Here is a 25,882-nt window from a genome sequence, read left to right on the forward strand (position 1 = left end):
GCTCTGGAGCCCTCAGCACAAGAAAGACATGGACCTGTTGGAGCGGGTCCAGAGGAGGGCCACGAAGATGATCGGGGGATGGAACGCCTCTCCTATGAAGAAAGGAGAAGAGAAGGCTTCGGGGACACCTTATTGCAGCCTTTCAGTACTTAAAGGGGCTTATAAGAAAGATGGTGGCAAACTTTTTAGCAGGCCCAGTTGCAACAGGACAAGGGGTAATAGTTTTAAACTGAAAGAGGGTAGACTTAGATTAGATAGAAGGAAGAATTTTTTTAAAATGAAGGTGGCGAAACACTGGCACAGGTTGCCCAGAGAGGTGGTAGATGCCCCATCCCTGGAAACATTCAAGGTCAGGTTGGACGGGGCTCTGAGCAACCTGATCTAGTTGAAGATGTCCCTGCCCACAGCAGGGGGGTTGGACTAGATGACCTTTAAAGGTCCCTTCCAACCCAACTATTCTATGATTCTATTCTATGATTCTAAGAGAAAGTTCTTTCAGGGAAATGTTACACGGTTGTTTTCCCCCACCACAATATTCATGCTTCAGGCTGAGAAAAATGAAATTAAAACAGGTTGTCACACTGCAGCGTGTTTTTGCATGCGTTGTTTTGAAAACTGTCTTATTACTTGTTATTTTGGCATGTGCTGGCTTCACTCAAGATTTCTTCCTCCTGCCCATCTTTCTGAAAAATCTTTGGGGCTCCCTTTTTAAAAATACCTTTCATTAAGGATAACTGAGCTTCCACAGTTATGATGTCTGTGTTGCTGCTTTCAATCTAGACTGATATCAACTTTGTCCCTTATGGGGCAGGTGGTTTTTTGCAAGTATAGTGAAAAGTCTTTGTGGAACAATTTGACATGGGCTTTTAATGTGATTTTTTTTTTACTCAACTCCTTCCCACTTCTTCTCTCATTGATCCCCTTTGCTGTTCATACAGACAATCAAAAAGAAAAAAATCCTCCTTGTGGATTTGTGTGTCAAGGTTGTTTTTATACAATACAAAGCTTAAGTTCCCACTTGGATTGGGACCTTCTCTGTTTCCAGTGAGGAGTTGGGCAAAATGACTAAGTTTGTAGCCCTTTGTTGTCATCCTTTGCCAAGGATCTATTAAAAAGCTCAACAAGTTCTCCTACAGCTGCCTGCGAAATGTAGGGTCTTGGCACGACACCTTTCTACCTGCTAACTAAAATCCCGAACCCTGCAGAGTATGTCTGTAGATGTGTGGATGAGTGGAGAAACAGTGAGATTATGGTGTTACTGTGGGAATATTCTGAACTACTGGGACTAAACAGGGTCCTTAATCACTGATTTAACTCTATAATGGAATCTGTGCCTTTAATATTATTTGCTTGTGCCTTGGAATAGAAACACCTAGATTCAGTCACGTTTTGACAGGTGTTATCATGCTGATGACTGCTGTTCTATTGGCTGTTCCTTGAGAGAAACGGTTATATTCTCTATGATTGCCACTTATAAGTGGGATATCCAAACTGCTTTTTCCTCTTCTCAAGTGACTTTGCTATCCCTTCCTTAGCCCACAATCTCAGCTGTAACATGCATGCTGCAATTATGTCTCCTCTTCTTTTTTTACCTGTTTTCGTTCAGTCTTCATCTGCCACCTCCTGAGTGCTAGTGTGTGTTATAGGTTAGGAAACACTGGCTTTAACTTAAAACTTGTATAATTAAGGCACCTTAAAAAGTTTTATTTTGGGAGGTGCTATTGTCTACAGTCTAACAAATATTTAACAAAGAGGCAATCACAGATCCAGTTACAACCAGATTAGGCATTCTTTTTTTTTTCAGGCCAGATGGAAAGAATAGTTGAATGTTTTTGTATATTGTGATAGGTGTATTTTGTATGTTCTGAGGTAATGAGAGCCTTTGCTCTCCAAGTGGGGTCATGGTGAGTCTGAGGCAGGCTGCAATCAGATGTGCTATGTCTGGCTATAGCTGTGAACCTCTTTCTTATTATTGTTTTCTGAAATATGCTGGTACAAATGCGTATGTTTCGGATGTGGGAGGTGAGATAGGAAAAAAGAATTCTGATGCTTGTCTGGCTTGTTGTGGCCGGGACATTTAGGGGGGAATCTCTGTAGACTAGATTGGCAGATAGGACTGGAGGACCAGTCATTTTTAAGAACCTGGTGAAAATGGCTGGAACTAAACTCTTCATGGGTAAGTTGCAAATGCTGGACTTGAGAAATTTTGGGGGATATTTTTAGAAAAGAAGGTCAGGGTGAGGAAAGCAGTTGCCAATGTGGCCCTTAATTGCAAGGCAATCTTGTGTGTTGAACTGACTGGAGGTATGGATTTGGAAAATCATATCCCCAATATGAATAAGAAGAGACTTCCAGCTGTCTAGTTCTACTGTGTTTAGAAAATTGGGACTTTCATGCAGCCTTTGATTACAGAAACAAGTGACTAATGTCTGTGTTCTATCTTTATGAAAGTTATCTCAAAAGAATTGCAATTGCAGTTTTGTTTCTTGGGCAGAAAGTGGTGGTATTATTTTCATTACTTGCTGGTAATTATTAAGATGCTAGATATGTTACAGATGTTGAAATACTGCTGCATAAAATTAGTGTAAATGCCAATATATAACTCTCCTTGATTTTGAAATTAAGGCAATTGCTATCTTTTTTTCTGTATTGGAAATGGAATATGAAAACAAGTAAATACCACAGAAATGCAGATAGTTGGGAGCAAAATCTGACTTAAAGTGTATCCTTTGTGATATTGTGTGTTGCGAATCCTTTGCAAGTCTTATGTGATGGTATTGATATTAAATGTTCATCCTCCCTAGGAGGTTACAGCAGTGATTTCTGGATTCTAAGGTCACTATCTTACAAAATGTAACATGAGACCTAGCACCTGTGACAGTTAACATGGTAAAATACTGCTTCCCCCCACCCTGTACTCTTAATGATAGACAATATTGCTGTAAACTTGTGGGCTGAGCATTTCACCCCTACATTTCTAATCTAGAACTGGATTCAAGGGGGAAGTAGCTTAACTGATCTTTTTTTTTTCCCTTTTTTTCTTTAGATGATGGCACTGAATGTCAAACTGCATCAAAGAAAGAAGAGCAAAATGACAAAGAAAAGAAAGATGAAGAAGAGATTCCGCTGCCCACTTACAGGGCCAAATCGATTGTTGAGAGTTGGGTGTGGGGCAAACAACCAGGTATTACAGCTGTTTTGGTCTTCTCACTGAAGCATTATGTATTCTATATTGATCACTACTTTTGTAGTATCAGGAAGTAATTGGATCAAATGTACTTGCTGACAGATGCATCTGTTAGGTTAGTGGAATAAGTTGGATAAGTGGTTAACTGTGATTGAAATTAAACATTTACTATAATTACTTTCAGATTTAATTAGACTCATGACTTGAAGAGTCAATTTGCACGTTTCATGCTGCTTGAAAGAATGATAAATTGACTTGGAACAAATGCAGTTATACAGTGATATGTTACGATGTCTTCAGAATATTTCTTTTCAGTTGCAGACACTAAAAAGAAATTGCATAGTTTCTGAAGACTGAGTTTTCTGCAGGCAATAAAGGTTTAATAGGTGATTTTTCTTTTGGATTTCATGGTTTGGTAGATAAGTTTGAGTGAAACATGGCGGGAACATTGAAATGGTTAGTTCAATTAACTGTCTGTCCTGACCTTTACTGACAGTAATCTCACCTATGATGGCAGTGGAAAAATGGTTTGTGTGTTCACATCTTCATGTCTGGCTCTATAAAATACTGATTTTGATACTGAAGCCAGTTGAAGTTCATGGCTGTTTATTACTGCAGAGCAGCAATTCATTGTCTAAAATTGTGCATGTTTAAAAATAGCATATCAGAAACAGCCTTGTTTCAGTGGTTTGTTTTACAGTTCTGGTGCATGATATTGCCTGATTCAGATGTTGACATGTACAAACTTTGGAGACATCTGTCGTGCCCCTTTTCGTTTCCCCTCACCCAGAAGCACTTGAAGATCCCTGGGAAAAGTATTGACTCTTCAGCACCAGAATCTGCATCTGTGTAGCCCTTTTTGCTAGGGAAGCTATTTGTTTCTGTTGAGCCACAGGTCAGCTGCGAGTCTGCTGTCCTCTGCTCTGTGCCAGCCAGCTTGCCTCCTTTTCTTAAGGACAGGAGGACAGATGGACTTGCTGTCACTTTGGTAATGGGACAGAATTTTGCAGTGTAGGAGAAATGAAAAGAATTGCCACTACAGTGGAAGGGCAGAGTGAGAATTGAATGTGTTGAAGTGATGTAAGCTGAAGGTCACATTATTTTTGTTTTATATTTTTATTTAGTGTTTGTTGCTGAAGAGTAAAATAAAACTATTTTACAAAATGGTAACCTAAATGCCAAGTATCCTACCAAATTTTTCTGAACTGACCAAGGTGTTTGGGACCTGGCTTTTAAGCTCACCCTCCAATTATTTCTTAAAAATTGGAAAAACAGTTGTTTAGTAAAAAAGGGATGTATGTGTGTTTGGAGTTTTCAGAAAGAAATAACTTACTCTCTTGTATTTACTTTTAGTGCTTATAGTATGTGCATATAGTATGGTTTATTGGCGCACATATAGATACTTATTCTAGAAATAACTTATGAAGACTTTATCTAATAAATTTGTATTCCTTGGTCTCTGCTACCATTTGTGCTTGAAGTTTGCGCCATGTAGCTGTGACATACAAATCCTTAAACAATACTACAAACACACTTGCAGTTTATTTATAGAAGTGTTACAGGTGGCTTTTGTTCATGATTGTAGGTAACTTGTTGTTTTGTATTTGTCAGAATTATAGCTAACAGCTGCCTTTTGAGCCATCCTAGTTTTTGTGGCTTGGTAATTAATTGTGAAAAAAATACAGAGAATCACTTCAATTTTGATACTTTGTATAAGTGTTTCATAAAATGAGGAAAACTGTTTTAAGCTTTTCTTCTGTCATCCTTCATAAAAATAAAATGAACCTTTGAACATTTGCCTGTCAAAAGTAACAGCATAAATAGCAGTAGCCAAGTGAATAATTAGGTCCCATGTTTACGATACATTATCTGTAGCCTATAGACTTTGAGCCAGAGGTGGTGGTATGGGGGAATGTGAATGTGTGTTTGGATTGCCCATCACCCTTTTATTTTGCTGGAACATATGTGTCCATGGCATAACTTAATAGGCTTTAATATTTTTGATGTTGATTTTTTTCCATTAATTTGTCTAGTCCCTTTTGAACATTCTGAGCTTTTAGCATCCACAGCTATATGTAGCAAGGAGCTTTGTAATTCAACTGTTTATTGCATGAATATTATCTTTTCTCAGTCCTTGGCTTGATTTTGGCATTTGTTGGTTTCACCTAATGCCCTGTTGTTCTTATACTGGAAGAGACAGTGAGTGGTTGTTCCGTACTTGTCATTCCCAACACTGGTGGGGTGGGTTTTTTGTGTTTTAAGAATTCTGTCATAATCACCCCCCAGTTGTATCTTTCGCTCACTGAAGATCTTATTTCATGCAACTTCTTTGCGTACAGAAGCCATTCTAAACACTTAGTTCTTCCCTCTGTTTTTTTTTTCTTCTATATTTTTATGCCAGGGAAGGTGGGTTGGGACTTCAGCTGTGGGTACCTCATGGATTTCATGAAGTCGCATAATGATCTCTGGTTTTCATTCTGTCTGTCTTGATACCCGTTTTTTCCAGCTGCTGTTGTACAGTGGACCAATTTCTTCTTGGATTTACCCTGCTGTAGTACCAAGATCTCATTCCTAGTGGAAGGTTGTTTGGAGCCCCTTTAACAGGGAAAACTGGGATTTTGTTTCCCTTGCTCATCAGTGTACATCTACCATTTTATTGCTCATTTACTTAATTGCCTGCATATTTTTGCAGTAGGCTGTCATCTTTACTATGTAGTACCAACAGACTTAATGACCTAAATATTTGTCTCCATTCCCACACAATTTATGCATGTATGGAACAGCAGAGGAATTTACACAGGTTTCTGTGGGACTTTCTGTTGTTGTCACTCCTAAGTATATACCGGCTATTTATTCATATTCCTTGATGCATTCCATATGCGTCTCTATCAGTGGTTAAGGGTTCTTAACGCTTAATGTATATCACTATTGGGTGTTCAGAAATGTCTTCAATACACCATGTCTTTGTAGATATAAAATCTGAGAGATTTGAGTATTTTCGACTTCCATCCAAAAGTGCAGTTTTCCCTTAAGATGAATCCTGTTTCTTTTTTTGTTGTTGTGTTTTGGTTTTTTGTTGTTGTTGGGTTTTTTTTTTTTTTTGATCTTAGGGAAAAAGCACTGGCTAAATCTTTCTCAAAGCTTGAAATTGTAGAGCCAGCTCACTTTGACTGTGGGTATAGTTGAGTATTTATTTAATACCACTTGAGGTCAGATAATTTTTATTTCTTGAAAAAAAAAAATAGAAACAGCTCAAATGGTGCAACAGCTATGTGCGTAAAAACTTAACTTTAGAAACTGTTAAATAGATGATGATTCAAATTCACTGTAATCTGATCTCATTTTGTATGTTTAAGATACTAAATATTGCATACTTACAGAGTTCGTTTAAATTCACCTTAATTGCTGTCTGACTAGAAAGTGCCGCTTTCTACTGGGAAGTTTCAGTAGGAATGCTACTTTTCTGTTTCCCCTTAGAACAAAAAAGTAAATGAGGAAATAATCTTAATGCAACATCCTGAAATGAATAAGCAATGTACAGTTGAATATGGTTTTCTTGTGTGGTCAGATCTGGTTTATATTAGCAGTGAATTAATCTATTATGCTGGTAAATCAGTGTCATGATGTAGCACTTCTGGGGTTTCCTCATGTATGAGTGGGAGTGCCGCATCTTGTTTTTCCAATATTGTTAGTATAGCTGATTGCACTAAGAAATGCTTTAGAGGCAATACCTAAGGGGACAGGTTAAAATTACCCATGTGCATTTGGTGAGATATTGTTGAGATACATGTCACTACCAACAGCTGTCGAATCTTTCTGTGTTTGCTTTGTGAGAGAGAAGGAGACATTCAGAACTTTCATCCTGTAAGGACTATTAGTTACTCGATTAAATCTAAATTTACACTGTGTACAAAAGTAATTGTCATGGCATTGAAAAAACTGGTTTTAACCTCCTTTATAGTGACGTTTTCTACTTTAATAATATTTCTTGATCAATACTTTTAAGTCTAGATTTAGAAGTGCTGATAAAAGAATGGTTCAGTCAAAGGATGAAATTTGACCTCCTCTGTTTTATATTTCTCTTCTCTGAACTCCTTCATCTGTTTTTTCTTTCACTTTCTTAACACTTGGAACAGATTTTAACTAACCTCAATCCCTGCTCCCTCTCCCCCCCCCAACTTGAAAGCTGTTGTCCAGCTCCAACTATCTGTTTGGTTGCTATTCATGCTCTTAAGGGAGGGGTGTGTGTGTACATTTCTACACACACAGACGAAGCTCAGTTCTTGCTATTTTGTTCTGTGTGTGAGTATTTGAGCATCAATTTAAACAAGTTTTGCTCACAATCTAAAACTTTGAAAATTAAGCACCCAGCCACATAATGAGATGCATTCTGAATGTGCATGCAACTATTCATTATTTCTCCTGCTGAATACTAATGAGGTGGGGTCTGCTGATGGTCATCTTTTGAATAGGGGAGCAGACGGAAGCTAAAAGCTAAACACCCTTCAGGAATTATATAGTTTGTTGGTATAAAAAATTTTTGGGAGCATATTTAGCTTTGTTTCTGAAGCAAATTATGTGTATGTGACTGCATCTTTGTCTTTCCCTCTAACTTTTGAATCCACTCATTCTGTGGCAATGGCTTGCAGGGTCATTAGATGCCCGTTAAGCCAAGCCAGCTGCATCCTCTTATCTGTTCTTTGTCCAGTGGAAATACCATGTAGTGGAAGGGGAAAGAGGAGACAAAATATAAAAACCTCTAGGAAGTTAGACCATATTAGTTCTGCTGCTGACACGAATGTGTGCTCATTATAACAGTAGATTCTTGCCAAATTTTGTTTGAAATGTGTTTTGAGTTTTTAGGTCTGAAATCTCTCCACACCGCAACATGTATATTTGCCTTTACTAAAGCTTGTAACTCAGCCCAAGTCCTTGAAACTTTTCGGTTTGATATTGGCATTTTTAAGGTTCTTAATTTACCAGTTTGAAGCCTGTGGTGTTCCCTACAAGATCTAATGAGATAAGCGTTAAGAAACCATTTAGTATGTTAAACTTCTTTTGTGAGCTGCTAGAACAGGAGCAAACATGCCTTTGGACAGGTTGCCTGTCTTAGACTCATGTCAAGTTAGTGTTCTGGCTGTGGCTGATAGAGTTTAAGAAGCTACTGTCTTCAGCTGCTTGTTTTGCCTCCCCAGTTTTGCTGGCATACCTAAATAATGCGTCACTTCTTAACTCTGCTTCTGTCAAATGATCTGGGTGAAACACTACTGGTATTTTTCCTTCTAATGCAGAGAACTTCTGGTAGGAGGAATTAAGAAGTGAAGACGTGTAGTTATGTTAGTTGCTGAGGGGAGGGAGGGATGTGATAAATTTTAACAGAAGATGGTAAAACCCTTACCTATCTCTACTGCAGCCAGAAACATATCTGACTGTAGTTGTCAGTTAACAAGTATTCTGCTAATGGTAGTTTGAGAATTTAAACTTGTATGGTATGACTTCAACTCTTACATTGTAGCTACGGATTAGGTAAATAATGTGTCTCCACCCTTCGTAAAATAACTAACAAAGCAAAGCATTGCAAGGCATGGTTAGCATCAAGGGCTGGCGTAGTGGCATATGAACAGTTTTGTTTAGAGTTCCCTGTAACCTTCTCAGATGAAATTTGAATCGTTACTATTAATAAACTATTCTCTCATTAGTCTATTTAGTTCATGGGTAATAAGCGTTGTTCAGACTTGAAGGTTTATTGAAATCAATTTCATTGGGTTGATTTCCAGATATATTTAAATCTTTCTAAAGGTGAACTGAATTTTTGTAAAGATGAATTTACTTATGGAATAAGAGAAGATTTAAAGTGAGGAAGTGTATAGATATATCTTACTTAAAAATAGTGTTACTTTTAATAAAACAAGGCAGTTCTTCGTTCAATTTTGAGATGTCTGAGTTACAGGATTAATATAACCTGTTCCAGCCTTTACCACACTTTGCAGCTGAACTTTCGTTTGCATTCTTGAAATACTGAAGAAGTACGTATAAAATATTTTAAGAGTGGAGTTATTTAATTGTGGTAGAAAGCCTTCCTAAAATTGTAGCCACTTGAATTGTAAAGACAAGGTGAGAAGGGGGAAAGAAAAGAATTTTGTTACAACTAAATTCAGTAAACTTAAGTCTATGCTTCATGCGGGTTATTTTTATATGGTTTGAATCTTGGTGAGGCTAAATCATATTTTCCATTAGAAAAAATATTTTTGCATGCAATGTTTAAGTATTGGAAAATAGTATATTATAACTGACCAGTTCTTGATATTACTAGTTTCTGAATGTAAAGACTTCGTGATTTTTAGGGATAATCACTTGAAAATTGAATTCTTTCCAGCCCTTTCTCTTCATAAAAAGTGAAGACAATTTTAGTTGATTCCTTTTCTAGCTTTTTTTATTGTATTAATTTGACTTTATTTGTTGATGTTGACTTCATTGACAGGAAAGCAAAATAACTTGCCTTTAAAATCCTTTACTTTAGAAAGTGCTACTGTGAGTTTTTTTGTGAAACATTGCATAGTCTATAGAACTATGGACTGTTTTTGTATTAAAACAGAATTGAACCTTTGAGGTATTTAAAACCTACAGTAATGTTAATTTTTTTGTCAAATGAACCAGTAGTCCTATCAGATCATTGAGTAGGACGTTGAGTATCTTACAGGTTACTCTCAGTACGTATTGCTGAACCATTAGGAATTAATTTCGTAGGTGCTGATATGAAACTTTTTTTTTTCTGCACAGACACAATATCGTGTGTGTATGCAACGGCCAGCTTTAAAACTGGTACTGCTTGATGTGCATACATTGTATATGCTTCCGTAAGATTCTGTTTTCTATGCATTCAGAGTTCATACAGTAGTTTGTGTCACCTATTGCATCAGAGTGGCTGGGATGCTGATAACAGCAGTACTGTGGTTGATTGAAAGTGCTTTGAAAGGTATGCAATTGTAGACTTTTACGGAAACTTCCTCGTAAAGTAATTGCTGGAGGATTGTAGATGGTCTCTGCCTGTCCTGTGTTTCTTTCCACATATGTTTGATAAGCGTGTTATTTTGAAATGAAGGGCTTTTGCATCTAATTCTTCAACTCTCAGAAATAATTGTAGAGGGTGTCCATGTTTAGATAACTTGCCAGCCAGGAAGGAATGATGAATGCTGTAGCTGTATTACTTTATAGACTCTGCTGAGTGGCACCTACTGCTTGATTTTTGTAGCACCAAACTCTCTCTTCCCCAAACATAACTGTTAATTAAAGTGCCTTGTTTTTTCTTCATTGACTATTTCTTTACTTTTCCTATAAATATATGAGACCATAATGTGGGGAATGAATCTGGAGAATGAAATCAGTTGCCAAAAAGAACAATGTTAAGAAAAGCCCCTCTGTGAAGCGGAGAGTATGGTCATTTCTTACTTCATTGTTGTATCCTGGTAGTATTTAGAGGTTGATAGGGCTTTAGTGTTCAGGAAGGGAAGAAAAAAAACCTGATTTTTATCTCTTCTGATGATTCGTTTAGAGGGATCATGAAACTGGCATGTCAGTATTGACCATGTTCTGTTATGATACTCTGAAGTTTAGAAGCCATGTGGTGCAAGATGGTTTTTTGTGGTTTTGCTTACAAAATAAAGATTAAGGCACACCTAAGATAACAGCAGCAGCCTCAGAATACGTCGTTTATATTTTGTAGAAGTTTTTACTTCGGTGTTCTGAGTAATGCTAACACTTCATAACTGAGATTTTTTTCCTCAAAATTGTGGTATTTAATGAAGCAAAATTTTAGTTGGATCAACCTGGAGATATACGGGAGCATCAGACTGGGTAGTGATACAGTAATCCATTAAACCTTCCATGTAAACTTCTATATGGCCGTAATGTTAAGGGACATTATAAAAGCCAAACCAATCAGATCAAACATGCCTTTGGTGGGCATCTGGGCATCTGGTGGGCATGGGTTTTATTTATGTGTTACTTTACATTGTGATCTGAAGTAGCTGTATGTATGTAACTTGTTGATATTTGACTGTGCTATAGAGTTCTTTGGGGAATTTTGTAGGGCTAATATTAAGGACAGTGTGGCTTTTTTGTCATATTTCTTGTTGTTTGAGTCAAGGTACGAATGTGTGTAATAGCTGCTGTTGCTTTTGTCTAATTTTTTTTAAGGTCTAGACTGCAAGGAACACTTTTTAATCTATGCTTACTTGTTGAAAAAATAAGTTGTTCCTCATAGTCAGGTGGAAAGATGTAAATTGCCTCAGGGGAAAGAATCTTAACATTATAAAATAGTGAAATGTGAGTAGCAATGTTGAAAACAGGCTGGGGTGATGGCTGACAACAAACCATAAGTGACTGTGCAATGTGATCCGGTGGCAGAGAAGGCCACTTGAATTCTCTGCTGGGTATGCAAAGATGTGTTGTAGAGTGGAGACGGAACTTTGAAATACTTTATACAGTTACAGTTGCAAAAAAATGTTTTGCCTCATTAGATACAATTTTAAATTCTAGAGACTACCATAAGTGTGTATAAATTTCTATAGCTTGGAGGCAGCTGTTCCAAAAAATCTGTTGGTTTTGTGTTTGGTTTTGTTTTGTTTGTTTGGGTTTTTTTAAGGTTGTGTCCATCTTCTCACAAACACTGTTGCACATATGCAGACATACGCTTTTTTCATACCCCTTAGTCAGGTGTCAGTTAAAACAAAGGTACTTCTGTGTAGCAGCTAGGCAACGAATGTGGTTGGCTTAGGGACAAGTACAGTAATTCAGGGCAAAGCAGAGTGGGGTGGCCCAGTGATCAGACTGTTAATAAAGGAACAGAAAACCCTTCTAAGAACACATTTTGTTGATGTTTGTCCTGGGAATTAAAGCTACAGAGAATGTAAAAACACAATTTCCAAATTTTTTTTTTAAAGTGTTGTAGGTTTGTTTGTTTGTTTTTTTTTTGTTGACACTCACTTGTTACCATCTGTTACCTAGTTTACTAGGACTTTGGGCTGTTGACTGCTTTTTCTGGTTAGTGAAGAATTAATTCTCTAGTGTTGGTACATAAGTCAGATAGTTTATTTGCTAATAGTACTTGCAAGCATCTTAAATTTCTGACATTATTTGTTTCAGAAGCTTAGCAGCTCTTGGCAGTGATCCTAGAGCTTCTGAGAGTAGTTTTATAACTTCTGAGAAACTTAAGATAACGTGTATCAGTGCAAGATGAAAGCATACCCTTGTGGGGACTTGCAAGGTTGTTGCTTGCACTTAAGAGAAGTCTGACTCTGAGGTCTGATGATGATAAGAATTTGCTGTCTTAACTTTTTTTTTGAATCACATAAGTATTTCCTATGATGTTTTCATTTCAGACATGAAATATGAAGTTTCAGATGGGTTCACACAAAACCAGTTTTGATGATAACCTTTGTCTAAACATCTGTTAAGTATGATTGTGATTATCTAATCCTGTGGATTAGAAATGTGCACAATGAATATGGAAACCGGGAGTTTCACTGGGTTTTGAGGTTCAGACTTCTGGTCAGTTCACAGTTTTCAATTTGTCTTTATTATATACAGTATCAAGAAAAATCAAGATGAGCATCCGTAAAATGATATCTTTTTCTGATTCTCAGATGTGAATGAATTGAAGGAGTGCCTTCATGTACTAGTAAAGGAACAGCAAACTCTGGCCACACAAACTGCTACAACAGCTCTTTCAGCTATGAGGCTAAAGCAGAGGCTAGTTATCCTGGAACGATATTTCATTGCATTGAACAGAACAGTTCTTCAGGAGAATGTCAAAGTTAAGTGGAAAAGCAGTAGTATTCCTCTGCCTGCTCTGGATAAGAAAAGGTAATGACACATGCATGAACAGGTTAATACATTAGGAGAGTCATAGAAAGGTTATCAACCTGTGTGTGAGAGCCTAAGGTGATTTCTTCCTCCTCGTGAAACATAAGCAGTAAAGAAACACTTCTTATTTCTTAAGACGGTTTTACATTGTCTTATCTGCCACGCAGTTTTCCTCCTTGGCTGATGCTTGCTTATAGTGTCACTGTTCATACCGGTGGGTTTTTATTGTAATACATTGCTGTAGATATTATTCTTTGAGCTGTAAGTATACTTTTATTGAGGTATTCTCTTTGTTCTGCTCAGCTAGAAATTATGAAGAGGCCTATTTCAGAAATGATGCTGATGGAGGTTACATAGTTCTAATAACATTAATATATTTTTTGACAATGTTTGCTCAGTTAAGACACATAACAAATTCAAAAATACAAATACATAAAAGTTGAACATAGTTTTCCTTAGCTTGGGTGAGAAATGCTGTAATTGTACATTTTATATGAAACTGTTTCCAGAGAACTAACTGAATAAGAAATCGTCTGATTGCTTTCCATGTCTAGATAGCTTATTGACCTAAAAATAGAAAAATCTATCAGATGAGGCATTAAAGAAGCTGAACAAGGTTCAGTAGCTGAACAAGGTTGCTGTCTGACAGAACAAGCAATTCAACCAGGGAAATTTTTATGTTAAATTGTCTCTAGTTTCAAAAATGAAAGGAGACACTAAGTGGATATCATGACTAGTTATTATGGGATTGGAGTTCTGACAGTATCATCTTTCTCTGAATAGTCTGTTCTCTGATTTTTTTTTTTTTTTAAAAATGATAAAAAATCATTTTATACCAATGATTAAAAAGAGCACTGGTATATTTAAGTTATCAGACTGCTAAAAATGCCAGTTTAAATTTTTTCTCTCTGAAGCAGTTCACTTTCTTTTGACGGGAGATTAAAAAGAAAACAGAATTGTTGGTGTCTTTCTGAGAGAAAGCAGTAGGGAATCTCCTGTCATTAAGTACAAAGGAAAGCTTACTTAAATTAACGTGATTGTTTGCATAAAAAGAAAAGTTAAGAGAAATGTGTGCGAGTCCAGGGAGTATTAATAAAAGTTCAAGCTATCTCTTTTCCTTACACACACCAATACAGAAGCTGCAAAGAGAGATTCGTAACATTGACACTTGAATGGAAAGATAAGAAATGACAAAAATGATGGAATTAATTATCAGTAATTGAAGATTCATTAATATCCTATAAGCATAGTTTATGCAGTCCAAATTAACTAGAAGTATAAACTTCCTGAGTAAATAATGAGTGCATCAAGTATCTTACGTTTGTGTATTTTGAATACACCATCATAATTTCACTCTGAGTAACTCTGGGCACCTTTCTGATGGCAGTCAATCATGCCAGTCTAGTTTATTTTTCCTCTGTGAAGCTTTTTGATGTTGGGGATTGAATTGGTTGTTCTTTGAAGCAGCTGAAGTTGAATTTTGGTTGTTGACATTTTGATGTTGATCACCTTCATTCTCAACAGACAATTATAATTCTTTACAAACAAAAAATGTGTAATTATATATGCATGCATATAGCTAAATTATAAAATTGCCCAATATACAAATTATACAAATAATTACTAATATATATATATGTTATTATATAAATTACATGGAGACAATGCATATATAATTTTATTTAGCCCAAGACCTGTAGGCAAAGGTGTAGAAGGACTCGCACGAGTCGGATCCCGAGCAGCACTTTCATTTGCATTTGCGTTCCTTCGTAGAGCCTGGAGGTCAGGTAAGTCTACTCTGTAGCATATTGCATATATTTTCCATTAGAAGACAGATAATTTATTAAAGCATGTGTGTGTATTAAATATTTGCATAGAACTATATATTTATAAATGTTAGATTTGTATAATTGTGTCTTATCTTTGTGGTATTATGCCCAACAATACTGTTGCTGATCGAAGCCATCCAAGCCAGTACCAATGCTGTGTTGTGCTGGGATGCTTTTATGCTTAGGAAGGCAAACTGGGATTTCATGAAGAGAACATATTTTTAATGCCAGCTTTCAGAAAAGTTAGATTTATTCTTCAGGCAGGGTCCATCCACTATATTACTATATGATAGCAGCAGCTTGGAAAAGGAGTTTGGAGCAGTACTGTGAAACTTGTGTTTAGTTTGTGTACTTGTCAGCGATTGTCAAATTGCAGAGGTTGGCAGAAGTGTCATCTGTGCCACCTTAACCTACCTCAGTCTGTGCCGTTTGTTCAGACGGCAGCTGTTTGGCTCGCTCTTAGTCCAGCCAGCCCTAGTTCTTCTGATTTCCTCCGTGGATGCATAGTGGGACAAGCTGATTTGAGAGTTGTCTGAATGTATTTTTTGTGAAGCAGATAGTTCTTCAGAAGTCTTGCAGTCAAAAAGTTCGTGTGAAAATTGAGAACTTTGTACTTATTAAGCAACTTGTAAGCTTGAGGTTAAAAAAAAATCCACAAAACATTGTATACAAAAATTTGTATAACTTCTCTAAAGATGGGAGTGTAACTAGTATTACTGTGTTCCTTAGGTGAAGATGCAGACCTTTGCAGTGAATTGTTACAGGAATCACTTGATGCACTACGAGCTCTACCAGAGGCGTCCCTTTTTGATGAAGGGACTGTATCTTCTGTATGGCTAGAAGTGGTAGAAAGAGCTACTAAATTCCTAAGGTCTGTTGTGACTGGGTAAGTTTCTTTTTCTTGAGCATTGCTGAAGTAGCTGTTAAATGGCAAACCTGCATCTCTTAGCAGCTGATGGTATAAACATAATAGTTTATGGAAAATTTAAAAGATTGCTTTCCTTCTTTAATGTTGTTATACAAGCAAGCAAAAAATACATGAACTGTTGAAATGATGCTCTTTAAATATGATTTAATTCATTTAGCTATGTAAGAAAAATCTGAATTTGAGTATTCTGAATCACTGCACGTATTTACCTGAAAAATAGTGTTTCACTAATGTAAACTGTATCCACATGAAGAGTGCTTTGGTAATACAATATATGCGTACACTTAATTGTGCCTTTCTAATATAATAAAATAATGCAGACTTCTGTGCATATGAGGGAAAATACACTCATATTGGACTTGGAGCACTCCCCTACTTTTCCCTGTTATTTAAGGAGGCTTAAATACCTTTTACAGTAGTTACCAGAAATTAATTGTCTTTTGAATACTGGAACTACACCCTTATACTGAATATCATAACGAATATTTGAATTTCACCTGTGAAAAATGTTTCTCATGTTCTTAGAGTATTTAATAGAGCTATAGGGTAGATAGCGAAGCTTGGGGCAATTTTAAAGCCAAGCTTCCGCTCTAAAAATTGATCTTGTGTGGAATGTGTCAGCTTTCCTTCTCAGCTGCTTTCATCACCAATTTTATATTTTTCTGCAAGTTTAGTGGTTCTTGGTGTGTTGTAGATGCTTTTGATAAGTAAATATGTATTGTTACCAATTACTTCTTAGTTAATGTATACTGTTTGACTTTCAAATAGAGATGTGCATGGAGCTCCCAGTACCAAAGGGCCAGGAAACATTCCATTACAAGACCAGCACTTGGCACTTGCCATATTGCTAGAACTGGCAGTGCAGAGGGGTACACTAAGGTGAGAAGCATAAGCACTCTGATTTTTAATCATCACTGTCTGTTGGAGTGGCCTGAGCAGTGTCTGTCTTCAGTTTTCATGGGTTTGGGTTTAATGTAATAATTGTAGTTCAAAGCATGTGAACCTTTTCTGTAATGCAGTGGTGATCAAGATCTTATGTTGGCTAGATTGCAAAATCCATTTTTGATATTTTGATAATCTGTTTAAAATGGAAAGCTGTGACATCTGATACTGCTAAACTTCAAAATGCAGAAAGTGAATTGTATGGATAACCTAAAATAATGTTTTTAGGAATGCTTATTAATAGAAGATGTAAACTTCCTCTTTCAGCCAAATGTTGTCTGCAGTTATGTTGTTGCTTCAACTTTGGGATAATGGAACGAGGGAAACAGATAATGAACGATCTGCACAGGGAACAAGTGCACCTCTTCTACCTTTGCTACAAAGATTTCAGAGTATAATATGTAATAAAGATGTGCCCAATACTGAGGAAGAGATACAGGTACTTACCCTTGGATTATTCAACAGGGGCATTATGTTGGTATCAAATTTTATTTGGCTGGCTAAAATAATTATAAAATTACCCAAACAAAATTGGCAGTAACGTTTTCCATGTAAGATGTATATACAACACTGTTGTTTGGTTTTCATGCGTACATTTGAGTTTCTTGAGGTAGGAGGAGGAATGTCATAGTATGGTTAGAGGTAAGCATTGTGTTTCAGAGTTAATGCTTTTGTGATAATTAACTTAGAGGTGTGGCCAGTTTTCTGCATATTTGGATTGTTTTTATTTAGTTGTGTTTGAAGTTAATTGAACTATGACTCTTAATGAATATTATTGAGGTTGATAAAACATAGTAAATCAGTCTTATTATGCTTGTAACTTTCTATTATATTCACAATCCAACTATATTTTCTCAAAGTGTGTGTTTGGAATTTTCCTCTACTGTAAGAAGAAGAATGTGCAGTTAATTCAGTTTCTCTTAAACTTGTGCAGATACTCAGCATGTCTAAAATATATTGTGTATCTGTATGTATAGTGGCATAGAAATACCTTGAATATTCTTCTGACTGCTCTTTTTTCTTTGCTAGCTCCTGACTTACCCTCTGAGTCCAAATGAAAGTTTTCTAAGGTATCTGACTTTACCACAGGACAATGAGCTGGCGATTGATCTGAGACAAACAGCTGTAGTGATCATGGCCCATTTAGATCGTCTAGCCACCCCATGTATGCCTCCACAGTGTAGCTCTCCTACATCTCATAAGGTAACTGTTTGCAATGTCGAATTTAGTAAGATATTTTTCCTAAAAGCGTAACTGATTTTCGGTTTGGAACGAAAACGACTCCTAAGACTTCCTTTTGATTTTCACAAGGTGACCTTGAGTTGCCTAAATTTGTCTTACTTGGGTATCTTTTCTTACATCAGTGCTCTTTCAGTCAGCCTTGGAGTACAGTTCTATGGTTTGTGAACCATTCTTTCTTATCACAACGCTATGGCTAATTCTGCCGTATTTTGAGCTGTTCCCTGTGTTTGTCAGAGTGAATGCTCAAGACCAGACTTTATAAATGTTGCAGATCTGTCTGACATATTAAAAAAAAAAAAGAAAGAAAAAAGTAAATGTTAAACTTCCCAACTTGAACACTTACTGTAATATTTATAGCTTATTCAGTACCAGACTAAACTGAATATGATGCATGCAAGTCTTTATTTTTGATATCTTCTAATAGGTAAGTTTTATTGACTACCGACAGTAATGACTGTCAAAGATTTGAGTATATTTGGTGTATAAAGGTTTAAAAAATAATCTGCTCTATGCATTTTATTAAGTTGTGTATTTCAAAATTAGTACTTACAGAATTTCTTATTTTCTAGGGATCTCTGCAAGAGGTCATTGCTTGGGGTTTAATAGGTTGGAAATATTATGCTAATGTGAGCGGTCCAATTCAGTGTGAAGGACTTGCTAATCTTGGCGTTGTGCAGGTTGCCTGTGCAGAGAAACGTTTTCTAATATTATCTAGGAATGGACGAGTTTATACACAAGCATACAACAGCGATACTCTGGTGAGAGTTTCTTTCCACGTTTTTAAAAATGTGTTCTCTTCTGTGTCCTCTCTCTTATTACTTCATAGTATAAGTCTGCTCCTCTAACTATTTACAGTATCTTGGAAGAGTAGATGGAGGCATGCTGATTTTTGTGACTTTCTATGTTGTTGTTTTTGAACTTTCAGAAATAGTGGTTTTGATCTCTTACATTGATTTGATTAAATGCATCTGGTTTCTGTAACTTCTATCAGGCTAGAGGTTATGAACACAATGCTAATTGCTTTCATTGGTATGCTGGCCTTAGTAAGAACTGTAGAAATTGGCAGATATGAAATGGATTTTACTTCAGTGATGTAACACTGTGCCCAAACTCTGTAGTTTCTCAAACAAAGCTATACTGTAACAGAAACATTTGTCAGTAATGTTGCCTGTAATATTAAGATAAACACCATTTTCATATATACTGAAGACCTTATAAGGATGGGAACAAAATAACCTCAGAGCATTGTTTTTGTCAGACTCGAATAGTAGATTTGACCTTTTTTTTGGTTTTGTTTTTTTGTTTGTTTTATTTTAATATATTCACTTCATTAATTTGAGTGTACAGTTTTAATAAAGCCTTAGGAAAACTGTACCTAATTATTCTCTGTATAGATGAGTGATGGAAAATACAAACAGTTTTTATAAGTGTATTGTTTTTGTTTGGTTCACAGGGACCACAGTTGGTTCAGAGTCTAGCTTCCAGAAATATTGTGAAGATAGCAGCGCATTCAGATGGGCATCACTATCTTGCTTTGTCAGCAAATGGTGAAGTTTTCTCTTGGGGTTGTGGAGATGGTGGAAGACTAGGCCATGGGGATACAGTGTATGTAATAAAAATAATCATAACATTTATTTTGCAGTGTTCTGAATTCATAGTAAAAACTATTTAGTTGTGTATACAAGCACATTCAGCATTTGACATTCGTCTCTGTAATTGAACAGAAATTGCGTTCTCCCTGCATGTTTTCTCTGCCTGTAATATTCCCTATTCTGTATTATTGCTACTTTCTGAAATACTTGTAGATAGAGGGTGTAGTAGTGATTTTACTGTTATTAGGCCTTTTATTCATGGTTTTATGAATCCACAATGCATTTTCTCTAGAAACATTGACTCAGATGTCAGAGTGGGGTCATCATTTCCTATGCAGCCATGTTGCATATATCATTCCTTTTTTCCCCTGTGTTAAACAATAACATTACTGTCCTGCATTTGTGTAGGAGCAGTCTTCTACAGGGGTGTTCTGTAGGGGATGTACATCAATATATTTTAGAGGTTTTAAGTGTCTTCCCCCAGTGCTGAATTCCCTGTAAAGCAAGGGAGTTACTACACAAAGATTAGCAGTGTCACAAAAGTAATTGTTTAGATACAGTAATTAAAGATAATCTTTTTTTATAGTAGACAAATTTTTTAAAAACACTGCATTAATTTAATTGGAAATAGAAAACATAGTTGTCAAACATTCCTTCAGTGGTTTGTATGTTGTTGAGCAATCTGAACTTAATTTTTGGCTTATAGCTCTACTTATATCTCGATACTTCAGACGAGTAATAACGTTTGCAGGTAGAATTGCAGCAATTGTTTTCTAACAAGTATGTCACATGTTTTATTATGTACTCATCAGATCACTTTTGTGAAATATGTCACCTTCTCTTTAAATAGCCCTCTGGAGGAACCGAAGATGATATCTGCTTTATCTGGAAAGCAAGCTGGGAAACACGTTGTTCATATTGCATGTGGAAGCACCTATAGTGCAGCCATTACTGCTGAAGGAGAGCTATATACATGGGGACGAGGAAACTATGGCAGGCTTGGTCACGGTATGTTACTTGATATCTTGAAATTGTTTGTCAAAGAATTGTTTAGTGCCTGTCTCAAATGATATTTTATCCAACTTACCTAAAGCTGATTTGAAAAACATATGTGGTTTCACATGAATTGAAATAATTATGGGAGGGATTGTCTCAAAATCACTAAATTTCTATGAGTTCTGTGAAAATAAGCAGTTGGATGGAGAAGAAAAATCTACACTCTTCTTTGTTCCCTTGCTTGTGAAGCAAAGACTATCTCTTGGGTTAAATCCATATTAGAAACCTAAGAAACCATATGGGAGCTTAGTCATGATGCTCAAATCTGAAAACACAACCAAACCAACACCCCCCACCCCCACCCAACAAAACACCCAAAAGCAAACAAAAAAAAAACAAACAAAAGAACCTACCAGGCCTTCTTGGTTTTGCTTCTCACAGAACTACTTTGTTTTGAAGGTTCCAGTGAAGATCAGACCATCCCAATGCTGGTCACGGGACTGAAAGGACTCAAAGTTATTGATGTGTCCTGTGGGAGTGGAGATGCTCAGACTCTTGCAGTTACTGAAAATGGTTAGTAGCAAAATATAACTTAACACTTTAAGTAAACTTACCTTTTCTTCCTTTAATTCTGAAGATATTTATACTGCAGCTGTTATGCTTATTTCTAGTGGCTTGAATTCTGTAAGGATTTGAAGCTGATATTCCTTGTAGGGAAATATATATGTACATTTATACATTTTGCGTATAATGTATGCAGATATATTTCCATGCATAGATATGCAATCTGTTCATTATGAGTATGCAAATATATGTTTCCATTTCTGTCATATATTTAAAATACCCATGTAAATGTATCATATACACACAAAATACTACATATATATGTACATACGTGTCTAAATTTTATGCATTATTATATAAGTGCAAATAACTCGTGTTGTCACAAAAGCCAGAATTTTGAGTAGGAGAGTTGTTTGTGTTAACCCATGGGAAGTGCCAAAGAGAGGCTGTATTGGAATCCTGCTTCCCAGCATCCCTGAGCGAAGTGCTTAGGGTGAGACAGATTCAAAACCTGAATTCCACTGTGTGAGGTTAAGCCCCAAAGTCATCCCTTAAAAAGAATATAGCTCTTGGAAGCTAGTTGTTCTTTTAAAATATAGCTGGTTATGGTGATGTGCAGAATTTAAAAGCTGAAAGATTTGGTCATCCAGGAAATGGAAGCCTTTGGAAGATTCCCTCCCTGCCCTCCCCCTCCCCCTCTCCCCTTGATCTCCTTCTTGCATGCTTCCGTTGCTTAATCAGAGTACCTTAGAGACTAGCTTATGCAAGTAGGGAACATAAATGCATCAGAGTGTAAAACAAGAATTTCTTTTTGGACATGCATGGGTTTACCATTCTTGAACTAAAATTTTATTTGATGCAGAATGACTTGACTATTTCTAAGTTCCTACATCAGGGCTTAGATTTAGTAGTGTATTTCAAAAGAACATGATAGACAATGGCACTTCTAATTTCATTTTGTGAAATGGTTGAATGACAAGAATGGAAAATTAAGAAAACAGGTTTTGCAGACAATTTGGTCGTTAATGTGGAAAAAGATTTTGTGGGTTCTTATAAATAATGTTTTATAATAAAAGAAGGCAGTTTTTAACTAAAGATCATTCTACAGGCTTGATTTGCAGTTAATCAGTACTTCATATGTTTTTAAGGACTGATGAATTTTCAGTGCATGTTATGTGTTATGTTTTTTGTGTTTAGTTTTATCAACATGGAAACTTCAAAATCTTCTTCTTCCTTTTTATTATCACAAACAATTAGAAATTAATTCATGACTTCCATTCTTAAATTACAGTTTGAAAATTGTGCTTGTTATAGAATCTCAGATTTTTAAGAGCTTGCTTGTCAAAACACGTAACTCCATTACATGAAAAAGCAATGCAGTATTTTTTGTTTTCTTTCTCTTGATTTAAAGGCCAAGTGTGGTCTTGGGGTGATGGAGATTACGGAAAACTGGGAAGGGGAGGCAGTGATGGTTGCAAGACTCCCAAGCTGATAGAAAAACTTCAAGATCTGGACATTGTGAAAGTACGTTGTGGGAGTCAGTTTTCTGTTGCTTTAACCAAAGATGGCCAGGTCTACACCTGGGGAAAAGGTGACAATCAGAGACTTGGGCATGGAACGGAAGAGCATGTTCGATATCCCAAACTGCTGGAAGGCTTGAAAGGTAATTATCAGAGCTGGAAATATTCCAAAGTTGTTTTTGTTGTACAAAAAGAACCTTTTACTGGACACTAATGATCTCAACTTTAAGAATGATGGTATCATGTACTCTGTCATATTCTATGCTGGTTGCATTGAAAAAGGTAATAGTGCACATTTCCCATCACTTCTGCATTTATACCTTTAGAATTCTAGCAGACTTAGAGCCACTATGTTATGACTGCTTTAAATGCTGCTCTTCTTGTGTTCTCTTTATTCTTACTGCTTTTCTTTTATTAGGTTCACAGAAATGCTTATTTAAAACATGTATTTTTGCATTGTCATGCAAATAAATATACATAATTACATATATTCTTAGATTAAGGCATGTGAATGGAATAAATGAAAATCACAGGCAACGAGTAATGTCATTAAAGTTGTGTTTGTGCCAGTACTTTTGTCTAGTTTGTAACAGAGTGAAGATTGATTGTTGCATTTTTGAGAAACCTGAGGTTTTGTAGGGGAAGATGAGGAATAAACCACTGTCTTTCCTAAAATTGTTGTTCATATATGATGAATGATCTAACTGAAAGTAATTTCTGAACTAATAATTACAATATAACTTTACAGTCTCTCTTCATAGATGGGGACATCTTTTAATAAACCTTTCCTGAGAAAGTATCTAAAATAGATTACAAAATAGAAAATACAAAATACAAAATAGATACAAAATATTTGTATTTTGTATTAGGGATACAAAATAGAAGATTTTTTTACACTTGCGAACTTTTGTATTTAAGCTGTCTCTTAAGAATCTTTAAATATTTACTTGGTTTTTCTTTTGCTGTACTCTTCCAATCCACTACTAAGGCAAAAGTGAGACTCTTGACATCCATAATGTGTTCATAGTTAAGTATGGTTGTAACTAGCACCGTTTTCCTTACCTCTGGTATTTTTCTGTTAATGATTGTAATCTTTAAGTTATATTTTCAATATTTGACTTTCCTATCAGGGAAAAAAGTGATAGATGTAGCAGCTGGATCTACCCATTGTTTAGCACTGACTGAAGATAGCGAAGTGCATAGCTGGGGAAGCAATGACCAGTGTCAACATTTTGATACTTTGCGGATCACCAAACCAGAGCCCGCAGCTCTCCCAGGATTAGACACGAAGCATATCATTGGAATTGCTTGTGGGCCTGCTCAGGTAGGTTTTATTTTTGAGTTGTTAATTGCGATTTGTCTTTGTCTCTCACTGAGACTAATTCTGTACACTAATCCCAGTCCCTCTTTCTGTGCTTGCATGACATTTCTTATTTCTTATTCTGAATAAATGAAGGCTTGGAAGAAACAAATCTTGTGCAATTCCTCTGCCAGAAAGGGATGACTAGCTTTCCCTCTGCATATTCTGAGAAGTAGCTATTTACCTGTTTTGGTTTTTGTCTGGTACAGCAATTGAAGAGTTGTCCTGCAGCAAAGATAGTGAGGTATCCGGACTGGCAAAACAGCACTTTGGAAAATGTGATAAAAGAGTTCTTTTCTGGGATCGGTAGGGTTTTATATATGTTTACGAGGATGCAAGTGGCGGGTTCGCTTGAACAGATGTCCTGCTATTATCTCTGCATCTTCTATTACTGTTCGAAGGCAGATTTTAGCTTTACACTCCTTTCTCTAATCGGTGTCATCTTGTATTTGGGAAATAACTGTTGAACTTTGTGTACTGTTTCCATTTACAGAGTTTTGCGTGGTCATCGTGTTCAGAGTGGTCAATAGGCTTGCGGGTGCCTTTTGTGGTGGATGTTTGCCCCATGACATTTGAGCAGCTAGATCTTTTACTAAGACAAGTGACAGAGGGAATGGATGGCTCCTCTGACTGGCCCCCTCCTCAGGAAAAGGAGTGTATGGCTGTGGCAACATTAAACCTTCTAAGACTTCAGGTACCTTCAATTTCTTACACATTGAGCAGTCGTTGAACTAAATGTTTCAGTAAATTGCTTGGATGAAAATAGTGGACTTAATGTGCTTTAAAACATTTTTATTGATTTAAAAAGTGAAGTAAGTACAATGTCACTTTCTACTCTTTGAAAATTGGCAGCTAGTGGTTGTTTTTTTCTTCTCGACAGCTTTTGGATCTCATTAAAAATGAACTATAAAAATAAAATTTAAATGGATTAAGGCTTGTATACTCGCTCAGTAAGCCCATACACTCAAAGGTTTTGAGCATTTCTAAGAATTTTAAATAGCATTTTTAATAGTGAATGTCCTCTTTAGAAGGTATCTGCCAGTCACTGAAGATGTGCTAGTTTCCCTAGCATACTGTAGCGAAGTAGAAACAGTTGAGGTTATTCTCTAGGTTGTTATAGTTCAGAGTTTTAGGGGATATAGTTAAATATAGTTCATAATCTTTGAGTATTAGTTTAAATTCAGTATGTGTTTAGGCAAGCCAGCATTTCCCTTTAATTTTACAAATTCACAGTTGAAAGTTTATGTTTCGGTCAGTTAACTTACTCAGTTGCTCCAGGATTGACTTCTTTTTCTTCAAGTTCACAAGTTTGCCTCTTTTTCCTTTCTTTTTTTCAGCTTCATGCTGCCATTAGTCATCAGGTGGATCCGGAATGCCTTGGCTTAGGTTTAGGCAGTATACTGCTCAATAGCCTGAAGCAGACAGTGGTAACATTAGCAAGCAATGCAGGTGTTCTTAACACTGTGCAATCGGCCGCTCAAGCAGTGTTGCAGAGTGGATGGTCTGTGTTACTGCCAACAGCAGAAGAGCGGGCTAGGGCTCTCTCAGCACTCTTACCCAGTGCAGGTTGGTCCTAAGATTTAAACCTATTTGTTTTGTGCTTGCATTTCTAGTTCATTAATAGCTTCTTCCATTCTTAGTTTCAGGAAATGAAATGAATGTAAGTCCAGGCCGTAGATTTATGATTGACCTCTTGGTGGGCAGCTTGATGGCTGATGGAGGTTTAGAGTCTGCACTAAATGCTGCTATTACCGCAGAAATTCAGGTATGTTTCAGCAGCTTTGCAGTTCTGTATAAACAGAATAAGAAGATGTATCAACTGTTTTCTGAAGTTTGTGGGTTGATGTTATCCTCTTTA

The 25,882-nt window shown here is 36.4% G+C and overlaps 1 protein-coding gene across 14 annotated transcripts in view; it reads left to right on the forward strand.

Moving 5' to 3' along the window:
• The window catches only part of HERC2 (HECT and RLD domain containing E3 ubiquitin protein ligase 2), a 117,009-nt gene that overhangs the window by 17,702 nt on the left and 73,425 nt on the right, over positions 1 to 25,882 (forward strand). For 11 of the 14 annotated variants that reach the window (XR_012670577.1, XR_012670579.1, XM_075134842.1 and 8 more), the window contains exons 4-19: positions 3,047 to 3,184; positions 12,832 to 13,051; positions 14,738 to 14,838; positions 15,610 to 15,766; positions 16,577 to 16,687; positions 17,018 to 17,189; positions 17,780 to 17,953; positions 18,562 to 18,750; positions 19,446 to 19,597; positions 20,435 to 20,592; positions 21,040 to 21,153; positions 22,556 to 22,807; positions 23,795 to 23,988; positions 24,518 to 24,718; positions 25,362 to 25,590; positions 25,665 to 25,789. Coding sequence is in view for 12 of the 14 variants with exons in the window: in XM_075134842.1 (XP_074990943.1) it covers positions 3,047 to 3,184; positions 12,832 to 13,051; positions 14,738 to 14,838; positions 15,610 to 15,766; positions 16,577 to 16,687; positions 17,018 to 17,189; positions 17,780 to 17,953; positions 18,562 to 18,750; positions 19,446 to 19,597; positions 20,435 to 20,592; positions 21,040 to 21,153; positions 22,556 to 22,807; positions 23,795 to 23,988; positions 24,518 to 24,718; positions 25,362 to 25,590; positions 25,665 to 25,789 (2,687 nt within the window). In the remaining 2 variants the exon portion in view is untranslated. Of the gene's footprint in view, positions 1 to 3,046; positions 3,185 to 12,831; positions 13,052 to 14,737; positions 14,839 to 15,609; positions 15,767 to 16,576; positions 16,688 to 17,017; positions 17,190 to 17,779; positions 17,954 to 18,561; positions 18,751 to 19,445; positions 19,598 to 20,434; positions 20,593 to 21,039; positions 21,154 to 22,555; positions 22,808 to 23,794; positions 23,989 to 24,517; positions 24,719 to 25,361; positions 25,591 to 25,664; positions 25,790 to 25,882 lie in introns of those variants that run through there. The other 3 variants (XM_075134801.1, XM_075134792.1, XM_075134892.1) reach the window with 3 other exon arrangements.

Source organism: Calonectris borealis, chromosome 1 (genome assembly GCF_964195595.1).
Source record: "Calonectris borealis chromosome 1, bCalBor7.hap1.2, whole genome shotgun sequence".
NCBI lineage: Eukaryota > Metazoa > Chordata > Aves > Procellariiformes > Procellariidae > Calonectris > Calonectris borealis.